Source organism: Typopeltis vanoorti, chromosome 14 (genome assembly GCF_054136105.1).
Source record: "Typopeltis vanoorti isolate ZY-2024b chromosome 14, IOZ_Tvanoo_1.0, whole genome shotgun sequence".
Classification (NCBI taxonomy): Eukaryota; Metazoa; Arthropoda; class Arachnida; order Uropygi; family Thelyphonidae; genus Typopeltis; species Typopeltis vanoorti.
In genome coordinates this window covers 20,587,747-20,601,500 of record NC_143562.1, presented here as the reverse complement: position 1 = coordinate 20,601,500, position 13,754 = coordinate 20,587,747, and the positions used below count along the sequence as shown (strand labels likewise).

Genomic DNA, 13,754 nt, shown 5'->3' with positions numbered 1-13,754 from the left:
AATGTGTGTGTGTGTGTGTGAATAGAGCCTATTAGAATTATATTTTAAAATTACATCGGTTGAAAATAAAATAAAAAAAAAAGGAAAGAAAAAGAATTTCAGAAAAAAACATTTCTGTGACATGGATAATACTTCCCAAATCCACAAAAATCCACCTCAAATGCAGATTTCATATATTCCTTATATACAAATAATAAAAAGGTGTTTTATACTATTATTAAAATATTTTGGATTATTTAGAAAATATATCAAATTTTACTTTAAACTTTCTAAGAAATTATATTCTTTTTTAATTGTTTATCTAAGTATATATGAATAAATTTTGATCATGGAATACCTTCACCACTAAGCTAGTTCAATATAGAGGCTAATAACTTCAGATTAATTGCTTAGTATTCATAATTCCCATTGTTGAAGTGTTGAACTGATTGGCATAAAAAGCATTTACACATATGATAATAATCCTAATATAAATAAAGCGATTGTTGGATCTTGATGAATACTGGTATTCATTTTTTATTTTCCATTAGTGAAATATTAGCTACGAATTTGTTATTTTAATTTTCATATGGTATTCTTAAATAGTTCACTTATATTCTACACATACTCTTCACATATATAGAGCGTATTAAAATTATGTCGACTAAAAAAAAAAAAAAAAAAGAAAAGGTAAAGAATTTCAGAAAATTAGGTGGCGTTCAAGTAGTGAAGTGACATGGATAGTAATTAACATACGAAAATGATACAAACGATAAGATTTGTCGTAGCTGAAGGCTCAAGAAATGAACAGTAAAAAGATATTTTTATCGCTAGTTGGCGCTGAAGTAGTGCTATAAATATTAAGTGGTGATTATCGTTATTCAAATAACGCAGAATTTCAGGAAACAATACACGTTATGTATACGACAATTTCCGCTTCTTATTAACGTTAACTATGGGTAATTATTTCGTGGGTGAAAACGGAAAGGTGTGTGTTTTTGTGATTCTCTTTTGGCATTTTGTTTCTTTACAGGTGTTCGCAGAATCAGTTCACGAAAACAAGCAACTGGTGTCGGTACGGCATCCTGTAACGTGCTTTCCGCACCTGCACATCGAAAACAGCCCTCGGAAGATTAAGAGGAGAGAAGATAACCTCCACGATGCCTTTTCTGGACGCTTCCGCCAGGGGGCGACACATGACGGCGGGCAGCGCGAAAAGTGAACAGGAGGCTAACGAGACCACAAAATTTTTATGTTCGGTGAGCGGCAGGTCTCCCGACGAATGTCATTCTGCTCCGGAACTTAGCAGCGAGTCGCGAAACCATGGGAAGGACGATTCGGGTGCACGCGCTGACGGCAAAGATGGAAATCGGCGATCAAAATCAGCGGTGGTGATCCTAAAGCCCACTCCTCCCAGAACTAGTTGGCTGGTGAAAGGTGCAAGGCGAGTGTTCAACGTCAATTGGCGTAAAAGAGGCGACATGGGCAACGCGGGGAGTTCCGTGGCCTCTCTGGGTTCGGTGACTACCTCAAACACAACGAGCGAATCTCGCGAGATGGAAGAAGAAATTTATCTTCTGAAAGAAGAAATGAAGATGAAGGAAGAGCATGCCGAAAGACTGGAAGAGGAGTTACACGAGGTGCGACTAAGGCTAAAGCAAAAGGAAGACGAAGTGTTGAAACTTAGCAGAGAGATTCACAAACTCAAAGTAAGTCATGTGATCTATCACTTCCGCTAAGTTTATTTCCTTCATTAGCATTCAAATATCATGAAAAGTATTAAACTGTGATTTCATTACGAGAGTTGAAAATACCCATTACACAACGTGACGCAATAATATGTTACTTACTTTTCAGTCACGTGGTTTAATATCAATGAAAGTTTAGCTGGCTAAACTTTCATTCATGTGAATGAAAGTTTAGCCAGCTATACTTTCATTCACATGAACCCTTGAAAGATAATGTTCACTGTATTTATTTAAATAAAGAAGCAAAGATAAACTGAAATTCGCGTTGATTTCATATAAGTATAATATTATTTGTTTGGATTACAGCTGAATTAAATGGTTATTATCATTAATAGGTTAAATATATTCAAAGAATATCATTACTTTTATCACCAAATTTGTCAAAGCTACGAAGTTAATGATGATGTCAGTATTCAGCAAGTTTCTTTTTCTTAGATAGATTTCTTTACCTTTCTTGCTTCGATAGGCATCAGCTACTTATTGATATGCTTAACAAGCTATAAAATATCTTAATCATTTTTTAATTTTAATCAATTAAAATCAATATTAAACTATTTTAATAATTTTTTAAACATTTTTAATATTAAAACAGACTTATTTGGTGTAAGAATACTTTCATGAGAAATTAAACCGAAGCAAGTTATTGACATTTTAATAATACTTCTTCAATAAAGTATTTTATTTAAAAAAAAAAAAAAAGAAAAGAAAGAAAGAAAGTAAAATAGAAGATTGATTCGCACAATTATGATAGGTGATTACTCTAATGTAAATAGAAAATAATAATACACTATGCCTGAACTATAATATTAATTCCAAAACTTCGTTCAAATTTTTTTAAAGTTAAGCTTATGTTATTATCCTTTTTAATATATATAGATTAGAAATAAAAAAATAATAAACAAATAAATATATATACACACACATATATAAAAATAAAAAGATAATAATAAATAAATAAATTTAACGAGGATCACTCACTCTAAAAACTTTATGGTGTATAATATTTTCAGTATTATTTGATTTTTTGTTAATATTTATCTAATCATTTTTTATTTTGTTATATAATTGCTATTATTCATTCTTGAATGCTAATTATCAATTTCATTTCTAATATATGAATATGATTTTATGTAATTAATAAATAAAGTCCTTAAAAGGGCGAAGCAAGAATGCTTTTCATATTCCCCGTTATCTGTAGAGGACAGTGTAAGGATAAGGTGTTATTGAGCTATACAAAGCTCTGATCATGACAGGAGGGTAACAGCAATAGCCGAGTCTCAGTTAGAACTTCATTGGCTACAGCATTGCCATCCATTACCCTCCTTGGATACCCATTTTAGTCGCCTCGTAGACATGCATTAGCTACATTGTTGAGGGCTAGTCTTATCCCGGCCACCACACAGGAGGTTCCATGTAATTAATACCAACACCATTTCTTTCTTATAATTTTCCTAAGAACTTATATCTGTGGTGTTTTAATCGTTGATCAACTGCTTTATATCTTGCCCAGCCAAAGGCTCCTAAAGACTTTTTTGTACTAGATTTATTTAGGAAGACAACATAATGTATATAAAGTAAAGGGATTTGTTAAATATTTCACGTTTAAATGTCAGATTTAAGCAACTTTCTTTCATAGTGTGATATGATAATGAATATGAGTTGGGATGAGATTAAGTACATCCTTTTAAGACGATTTTCATCAAACAATCTTCCTTCTTTTATTCTAATACCTTACTTACAACTTATGTATAGGTTATGTGCATTTTTCTGTATAATATTTCATTTACGCCATATAATTCTAGCATTTCGAACAGCTTTTCCATTGAGTTTCCAGTTCTAGAAAATGCATCTTATCTTCCTATAATTTCTCAGCTTGTCGGAAAATGAAGATCTCATTCCGAGAGCCTTATTTCGTCTGAACTCAACTTGTTCTTCTCCAAGTTTCCATCCATAATTTTTCTTGGCCTCTTCTCAAACATAAATCTTAGAACATTCACTAGAGAAATTGTTCTGTAATTCTCAATCAGTTTTATTTTCCTTTTTTTATAGACGAGTAACACGAGAGCTCTACTCCAATAATCTGGAATTCGATCCTGCTAGAAGGCCGTTATGCAGTGTAGAGCCACTGTAAAACTTTTATACCTGCATATTTGAGCGTTTTGGGTTAAATGTCATACTTTGACCTTTATATTTATCTTCTGTTTTCTTTCCAATTTTTATTTTAGTATTCACTGGCAATACGTGAATAATTTTCCCCATCATGGGCTTGATAGACTTTCTCCCACACATTGCTGGTGGACGTGTGCCATAGTAAACCAATAGAAATCTTTTGGCAAGTCATCAAAAGTGTTAAATTCTAATTTTATTATACAGTAAAATGTATAATTATGTTTTCAAAGCACCTCCATATCTAACTGGGCATCCAGGATGATTTTAGTTAGAAAAATCTGTGTTCAAATCTTGTAGGTCACGAAAAAACATTATAAGGGCTTTTCAGTTAAATGCGTATTAGCCCGTCTCATACGGTGGTGGAAGTTTATTCCTGTAGCAAACTTTTATTTTTCCTAATCATCCTACAAAAACAGAAAAACTGAAGAAAACAACTGACTTATTTAACACTCATAATGTTTAATAATATTTGAGTAATAAAAAAAATGAATAATCCCAACAACGGTACTTTAATTTATAAATAATAGGTCATAATTTTTGTGACCTGCAGTTTTCTTTCTTGTTCAAATGCTTATAAAAATAGCATATTCCAGATCCGTGATTTTCTTAGCACACCGAGTTCTTTCTGGCGCATTACGCTATAAGTAGTTACCATGGCAACACGAAATCAAGTAGTAAAGTCTGGGAAAAATTAAAGTTGCTTAGCAACACGGGGAAGTCAGGTTGGTAGTGTTAATGATTTAATTAATATTATTGGTATTTTGCGATGAGTGATTTTAAAAACTAAAAATAGTTCCACAATCTAAAACACGTAGAAATCATCAAAAAATCACTTTATGATAGCTTGCCAGACTGTCCAGGAAAATTTCAACTTTGGTCGGATATTCATGCCTTATTCAATCAATACTCATCTGTAATGACTTTTTCGTCTTAAAGAGTCACTTAAATAAACACTGTTTTAATACTGCGAGAAATTAAAAAAAAACTATCAAAGATTGGCTCAAAAGTTAAAAGACCCAACATATTTCGCATATAAATAACAAATCTAACCAAAACTCTTTAAATATAAATCTAAATAATAGTATCTATTGTCGGAAATGAAGCACTGTTTTTTTTTCCTTTTTAGAAATGACAATGCTCATCGTATATACGGTATATTAATATCATTTAATAATATTTATAAATATATTAATAAATTTATTAATATCGTTTGATAATATTTATAAATATTAATTTATTAATATTATTTGATAACATTTATAAATATTAATTTATTAATATATTTATTAATATTATTTGATAACATTTATAAATATTAATTTATTAATATATTTATTTCTATTATTTGATAATCTTTATAAATATATTTATATTTATAAATATTATCAAATAATTAAGAATTGAAAATAAAAAATAATAAAATAAAATAAAAATTGTCATAGCCACGTTAATTAATAAATATATTACATCAAATAATATTCAGTAAACATATTTTATTTATTAATTAGTAAAAATCAAAACAGTAACAATTTAAGGATGCTAGGGATAATAAAATAATGAATGTAATAATTTTTGAACATCACCTTTTATTTATTAATAAAGTAGAACATTAAAATAATAGGGAATCTGAAATTCATTAAGAACGGAAAATAAAAGAAAAATTGAATGTCGTTACAAAAGTAAAATAAATTTTTAGACGGGCTAAAAATAAATAAATACGAATTGTTAAAAATATAAATAAATTTAAGAGGTGTTTACAAAAAATAAATATAAATAAATAAATCAGTTAAGTAAAATTAAATAAATTATATATTAAGATGGAGAACATTACAGATCCATGCATATTTTATAGCCAATATAAATAATTACTGATCTGATAAATATTAAAACAGTAGAGAATGTTTTTCACCAAAGAAATCTATAATATTATATAATGTCAATTTAGCTATTATATAAGATGGCGTGCAGAGAAGTTCAAGACTTTAATGAATTAAACTGAAAAAGCAAGCATTAGATTGTTTCTTTCCGTTTTTTTTTTTTTTTTGAAATCATTTGGCTTTGAATGCTGTACGAATTAAGATAGGTATTTTGTAATTGCAGTCACTTCAGACTACAATCTCATGTCCGTGACAGCACGGTGATATAATTCACTTTGTGTACTGTAAGAAAATCGCCAACGACACTGGAGGGAAAAGTTAAAGCATTCTTTTGTCTCCTGATGCTATTTTCACTTCAAGCACGCTCACATCTGCCACGTGCAATTTTCTTTTTTCTTTTTTCTTTTTTTTTTTTGGCAGCGTTACAGATGAGTACACAGAAAAATCAATTCTGTGTAAAGATTGTATTTAGTGTGCATATGTTTAACAGCAGTGAATTTGCTGTCGGGTTTTATTTAGATTCATGGTGTATTCTACTTTAGCATAATCGGGTCTAATTAATGAAAAGACATTTAAAGTGATTATAATTAGCAACCCAAAGGCATTTCGTTTTTGCCTATAAAAGAAATGAGCTCTGTCTTTTATTATCTACACAGCTGATCCAATCAGATACGCTAATACAAGATGTTAGATATGAAATGTAACGTGTACCTGAAACTGATTCATATGTTGACAATGGAACCGTAAGAATTTGTATTGCGATTGCGCACATAACCGAATAGAAGTTGCTAAACAAGCAATAACAGGATTGGCTGTTTAGCTATTTATATCGGCACTACAGATTATGTTGCTTGAACGCGAGTTCATATATTTCGATGTTTTGTTTTGTTGTAATCGGAGCCATTCACTGGAAGAAAAGGAGTTAGTTAATGAGAGATTAGAAATAGGCCAAAATGACGCATTTAATTACGTGGAAGTACAAACGATCCATTCTCTAAGTATATAAATAATTAATATTTAGTTCGTTGTCTTGCATTATTAGGAATTTGTTCGTTTAGTATAATAATGTATGTACTTCTGCAAGGTAGGGTGATAGTATTGGCTCTCACTTGATGGGAAACTTGTTCCTTCTGGATTAAAAAAATAAATAAATAAAAATAAAACTTTATATATATATTTTTTTTAAAGAATTGAATGACATAAACAGAGAGAAAAGGAAAAAGATTTAATAGTATAACACAACTAGTTTTGGCTTTTTACAGACTTCTTCAGGTGTTTTTATACAAAAAAAGAAACACTAAACATTGAAGATAAAAACTGTGAACAGCACCGGAAAGTCACTATACATATTTAACGTGAAAACGTTGTAGTTAACGTATTCAAAGCTGTTTGAATACGTTAAAACGTTAACTACAACGTTTTCACGTTAAATATGTATAGTGACTTTCCGGTGCTGTTCACAGTTTTTATCTTCAAAGTTCGATGTTTCCTTTTTGTATAAAAACGCCTGAAGAAGGCTGTAAAAAGCCGAAACTAGTCGTGTTATACTATTAAATCTTTTTTCATTTTCTCTTGGTTTCTTCTTCTTCTGCAGCTTCTCCCACTTAAGTGGGGTCACTGTTGATGATGAGTCTCCTCCACATCCTCCTCTCTTGGGCTGTCACCACATCCAAGTTCTTCATCTTCAAGTCCTCTTCTGCCAGCTCCCTCCATCTCTTCTTTGGCCGCCTACGCTTCCTCCTTCCTTGCACATCCATCTGGACGACCCTTCTTCCCACATATTCGTCCTCCCTCCTCATCACATGACCAAACCATCTCAACCTTGCCTGATGTATTTTAGCTCCTAATTTCGTAACTTTCACTGTTCCCCTGACATAGTCATTTCTCAGACGATCCTTTCTGGTCACACCGCACATCCACCTAAGCATTCTCATCTCTGCTACTTCCATCCTGCTGATGTTATTTTTCCTCAGGGCCACAGTTTCTATAGCATACGCCATAGCTGGCCTCACTACTGTCCTATAGATTTTGCCTTTCAGATTGATCGGCACCCTCTTATCGCATAACACTCCAGTCATCTCCCTCCAACCCGCTTGTATCCTGCATCCCACTTCCTTCTCAGCTCCCCCATCTTCTTCCACTGTTGAACCTAAGTATCTAAAGTCCCTCACCTTCCAGGTGACATTTCCTTCCAGCTACAGATCTGTTTCCTGTCCGCCGCCCACTGTGCAACACATATACTCTGTCTTACTTCTGCTCAGTCTCATATCTCTCTCTTCCAGTACTTTTCTCCATCTTTCCAGTTTAGTTTCCGCTTCTTCTCTTGAATCTGCACACAGCAAGATGTCATCCGCATACAACATTGTCCAAGGCGCATCTTCTCTCACCTCCTCCATCACAATGTTAAACAGAAACGGACTTAATGCTGACCCTTGATGCAAGCCAACTGTTACTTGAAAACTTTCTGTCTGTCCCAGACAGGTCCGACCACTTGTCTTCACATTTCTTTACATCTCCCGCACTAACCTGACATATTTCTCCGGGACTTACTTCTCCCTCAGACACCTCTGGACTTCTTGCCTTGGCGCTCTATCGTGTGCTTTCTCCAGATCAACAAATGCCAGATGTAGCTCCCGTTGTTTCTCTCGAAACTTTTCCATCATCTGCCGTAACCCAACGATAGAATCTGTTGTTGATCTACCAGGCATGAAGCCAAATTTTTCCTTTGCAATCTCCGCGTCCTTCCTCAATCTTCCATCAAGAACCCTCCTTTCTAGGATTTTCATTGTGTGGGACATCACCTTTATTCCTCTGTAATTTTTACAGTCGTGTGCATCCTCTTTACCCTTGAAGATGGGGACAAGAGTACTCTCCCTCCATTCCTCGGGTATATTTTCCTGTTGGCAAACTTTCACGAACAGGTCCCACAGCAGTGGGACCTGTTCGTGAAATTGCTGGAATCCTGTCTGGTTCCACCGATTTTCCATTCCTCATCCTCTTCATGGCCTCCGTCACTTCCACTCTGCTGATGTTCTGCACCATCGCCTCAGAAGGCTGCCCATCTTCTCTGTGAGTCCTTGCATTTTCCTCATTCAAAAGTCCCTCAAAGTATATTCTCCATCTGTTTCTTATGTCCACATCCCCCCATAATACTCTTCCTTCAGTGTCTTTGATCTGCTTCACATGTAAGATGTCCTTTGCTGCTTTATTTCTACATTTCGCTAGTTGGTAAATTTTTATCTGCCCTTCCGTTGTTTCTAATTAATCATACAGATCTTGATATGCCATGGCCTTCGCCTGTGCCACAAATCTGTTGGCTTCTTGCTTTCTCTCTCTGTACACCTCTCTGTCCTCTTCCACTCTTGACTCATCCCACTTCTTCTTTGCCTTCCTCTTAGCTGTCACTGCCACTTGTACATTATTATTCCACCACCAACCCTCCTTCTTCTCCCTAATCTTTACAGATGTCTCACCAAGCACCTCGATTCCAAGCACAGCTCAGGATTATTTTTGAATTATGTTTCCACCAATCTTGTACACTTTCCAGTCCATCCGAAATCCTCTCTAACATCCTCCCTAAAACGGTTCCTCACACTCTCTTCTTTTAAGCGGAACCACTTAATTGTCTTCATCCCATGGCTTCCAGAGGTTCTTATCTTCGATCTTATTTTATAGTCTGCGCACAGCAGCCGGTGTTTCTGTGCCACGTGATCTGTTGGAATTACTTTACAATTTGTCACAACCTTAAGATGTTTTCTTCTAGTCAAAATGTAGTCAATTTGTGAACTGTTGTTACCACTCCTAAATGTTTTCAAATGTTCTTCCCTCTTGTAGAAAAACGAGTTCACAATTGCCAGATCAAACGCTACTGCAACAACCCTCTCTCCTTCCTGTTTCATCATTCCCACTCCGTGGCCACCATGCACCCTTTCACAGTCTCTATTCTGTCTCCCTATGTGTCCGTTCAAGTCTCCTCCGACAATCACCATCTCGTTTTCTTCCAGTTCCCTCGTTTCTTCATCTAACACGTTCCAGAACTCATCTTTCTCCTCTGCTGTACAGTCAACTTGCGGGGCATATACACATAATACGACCACCCGCTCTTTTCCAAGACAATTTCATTCGCATGATCCTGTCGTTCCTTTCCTTCTACCCACGTCCAGTACTTCGCCCTTCATTCTACCACACACCACAATTCCTACACCATTTCTTCCGTCGTTATTCACTCCAGAGTAGAACAATTTATATCTATCTCCCTGTTCCTTTGCCTTTCCTCCCCTTCCACCTTGTCTCCTGCACACATAAAATTCCAACTTCCTCTTCCTCATCATGTTCCTTCAACTTCCTCTTCCTCTTCCCCTTCCAGTCATGCTGCCAACATTCAGTGTTCCCACCTGCAACATCCTCTTCACCTGCTGGGCTCGCTTCTTTAACTGCACCCACCCTTGATGCGGTAGCCCTCGTCCACTTCTCGCAGGGATGTGGCTGCACGTCGCTTAAGGGGTACGCCCTAGCCCTTATATCATTTTCTCTTTGACTCATATCATAGCTAGAGCTGGCAGTGAAGTTTCCCGACCGGATGCCGTTCCTGACATCAACCCTCGCATTCATTCGGGCTTGGGACCGGCACCTATTGAGGCTAGCTTGCCTCCTTCGGTGGCTGCATAAGACGAAATGACTTAGCAAGATAGGAAAGACTCACCCCTAGCCCTCGAATACTCTAATAGCATCAGGGGGAAGGAGCAAGGAGAGGAGAAAGAAGCAAAGAAAGAAGAGGAGGGACCAGTCTACAGAATAAGATAACAGATGTATATTACATGAAGTAAGGTATGGTCCAGCATCTAGTACCTCGGGTTTGCCATGCCCGTACTCACTAAAGTGAGCCCTTGATTCATGTCATTCAATTCTTTTAAAAAATATGTTTAACAACCGAGTAAATGAACCTCCACATATATATATATATATATATATATATATATATATATATATATATATATATATATATATATATATATATATATATATATATATATATATATATATATATATATATATATATATTGTTATTTTATTGTTATTTAAATTACAATAAATTAATTATAATTTATAATTAATTATACATTATTATTAATATAAAATAATATAATATAAAATAAATAAATAAATAAATATATATATATATATATATATATATATATATATATATACACACACACACACACACACAATAATATGATTTTATTGTATTTACTAAAATTTTATTTATTTATTTCATTTGTAATTTTTACAAGCCTTATAAGCTGTGTGGAAATGATATATATAATACATTGCACTAGGCTTCCCGAAGAACGACCGTTCTAAGTTCGATTCTACTCGTCGATTAGAGGAACTTTTTCTAAGCCAGACTGGTTGCAGAGTTAATTGATTTCTGGAACCGGCAAGAAGTTTTTTTTTCCCTAGAAATTTGGATTTTTCATCCCGTAAGCACATGAAAATTGACCGTAGGAGGCGGACTATTTCAGACAATAATATATAGTTTTGGGGTTATGGGCAACGAGATGGCAGCAGCTGTCTGCCATACTCTCCTCTCTGGGTGCCAGTTAAAGTTCTTAATAGTTTATGGTCAGCTATTCTGTGATTGGTTATGGGTAGAGGCTAGCTACCCACGAGTCTTCAAAAGTTCGTTAGGGCTAAACAGCCTCGCCTACTCACTTTGAGTAATAAAAAGAGTATGCAGATTTACTTTTAAGAAATTTTATTGTTATTTAAATTACAATAAATTAATTATACATTATTATTAATATAAAATAATATAAAATAATTGATAATTGAATAGATTGAAAGTATAGATAGGGATCAAACATCACCATAAAAATATTTGTTGAAGGGGGGGATAATGAATATCATATTCATCTTGAATATCCTCCAAGAATGAAATACTGATTTCAGGCATACTTTACTTCTTTATTTTTATGATTATTTAAATCATATTTAGATAATAGATAATTCTAGAGAATGTGTATTCCTTAAACAGTTATTGTCTAGAAGCATCCAAAAGTTTTTAGACTTATCCCTCCAGAATCCTTCTACTGACAGTTATGATAGAATTATCTAGCATAACTAGCATGAAACTGTCATCACCTTAGTGCAAATAATCATCGGACGAATAAATAGTAACAGCTGAGAATATGTGACAAGATAGAACAAATGAAAATTCAAGTTAGTTGTGCCATTATCTGCTATTTCTTATAGCATTTTAATTTAACGAGTATATTAATATAGAATATTTCATTAATTCTGTTATTTCATTAAATAAACCATGGGAAAAGAATGTAAAAAAAACTATATATAAGAAATTTTTAATTATTTTTTTAATAAAATGTAAATATTTTTCATTAACTAACAACACCAAAAAAATTATACGTTATGGTTATTTAAATATCTATAAAGAAAAATTGTTACTGTTAATTCGTTCCATTGTAAAATAAAATATTAATTAAAATGTTAATTAATAATATTAATATTTTTAAGTATACAAATTCTGCGTAACTTACTTTTGATTTTTTCTATGGTTGAAATTTCTAATCATAATCATTGATCTAGTAAAGATTTATCATTGCGTTCTGTATTGTATATCGTCTTTCCACTTGCCAAAGACTAAATCCTTAGCCAACTAACAACATGCAAAATACAATTAGCTGACGAAGTTTTGTCATTTGACCTTGTGCACCGTGGCGACACCTGCTGTGTTTTTGTTGCAACCTTACTACAATGGGACAGTTAATTAAAATTCTAATAAGTAAGGTTGATAAATGTTGTCAAGATGTAAAATCAACTTCTCATAGCTCTGGGTTTTTAGAAAGGTGTACGTACATATTCTTTTAGTTATTACTTGCCTCTGATTATAGCTAGTAACAGCTAACTGCCTGCGGCGTACTTTGGAGATGCAGGTCACCGTGCGATGTTGATCGAATCAAGTTGGCAATAAATACAACAATGGGGATCCCTGTTCAGGATTAAAAAACCTAGTTCTTGTAAGATATTAAAAGGAGAAAAATGACAATCATGTAGACTAAGCAAGGAAATAATCTGTGGATCATAAAGAGGTGTGTTTTGGCTTAACTCTAATGAACATATGCTTAATGGGATTATGTACAGTGCGTATGTAATCCAGCTGCAGCCTGATTAATGTCTTTTGGTCCTTTTTTTTTAACACAGTGTATTGGGACTTTAATCCAGTATGCAGTATCAATGTAATGCAGCTGCAACGAGTACCGATATTTTCTATTAAAATAATGCAATTTAAATCATAATTATGAGAACAAATTCAGTATAAAAATAATTAAATAAATCCTCTAATCCTTTTTATTCCCAAAAGCTGGATAGTCAATCTTTATTCGTGTTCAATACCGATAATTAAGTTCATAGCTAATGAAGATTCTGACGCCATTGCAGCGAAAGAATCTTGTGTAGTCCCCATAACGCTAGGCATTCCAAAAGAATCCTAAAAGTTCGATCCAATCACTTAGTAAAGGAACTATTTTCTGGACCCGTCTTTGGCTAGTTTCCGAGTTAATTTATTGCTGACACCTGCAAGTTTTTGGATTTCACTCCCAGAAACTCATGGTTTAACCTCGCATCTCAAAAATCCACTCATACGTAATCTCTCTTTTTACTTCCCAAAAGCCTTGTTTTCAAAAGGTGGTTAGGTCTGAAGGAGTTCTGCATACTCTTTGGGGATTGAAAATCAGAGAATTTTTTTTTAATCTTTTTTTGTGGAGCGAAGTACAGAAGACAAGTCCAACCATTCAGTGTTCCTAAACTAACAGAATTACTTTTTTGAAATAGCTTCAATTTTACAGCTAATTTTTCTGAATAATGAGATTGGAAACCTGAATGTCTAGAAGGGAAAAAATCTTAATTGTCTTTGCCAAACACTGAGTTACTCAGAAACAGGATAAGAAAAAAGCCTAGTAGAAAA

The 13,754-nt window shown here is 33.8% G+C and overlaps 1 protein-coding gene across 1 annotated transcript in view; it reads left to right on the top strand.

Moving 5' to 3' along the window:
- The first annotated feature begins 1,205 nt into the window (after positions 1–1,205).
- The window catches only part of LOC150099284 (cGMP-dependent protein kinase 1-like), a 149,017-nt gene continuing 136,468 nt past the window's right edge, over positions 1,206–13,754 (top strand). Inside the window, exon 1 of the mRNA XM_090404514.1 lies at positions 1,206–1,688. Within this exon, the coding sequence (XP_090260640.1) occupies positions 1,461–1,688 (228 nt within the window). The 5' untranslated portion in view covers positions 1,206–1,460. The remainder of the gene's footprint in view (positions 1,689–13,754) is intronic.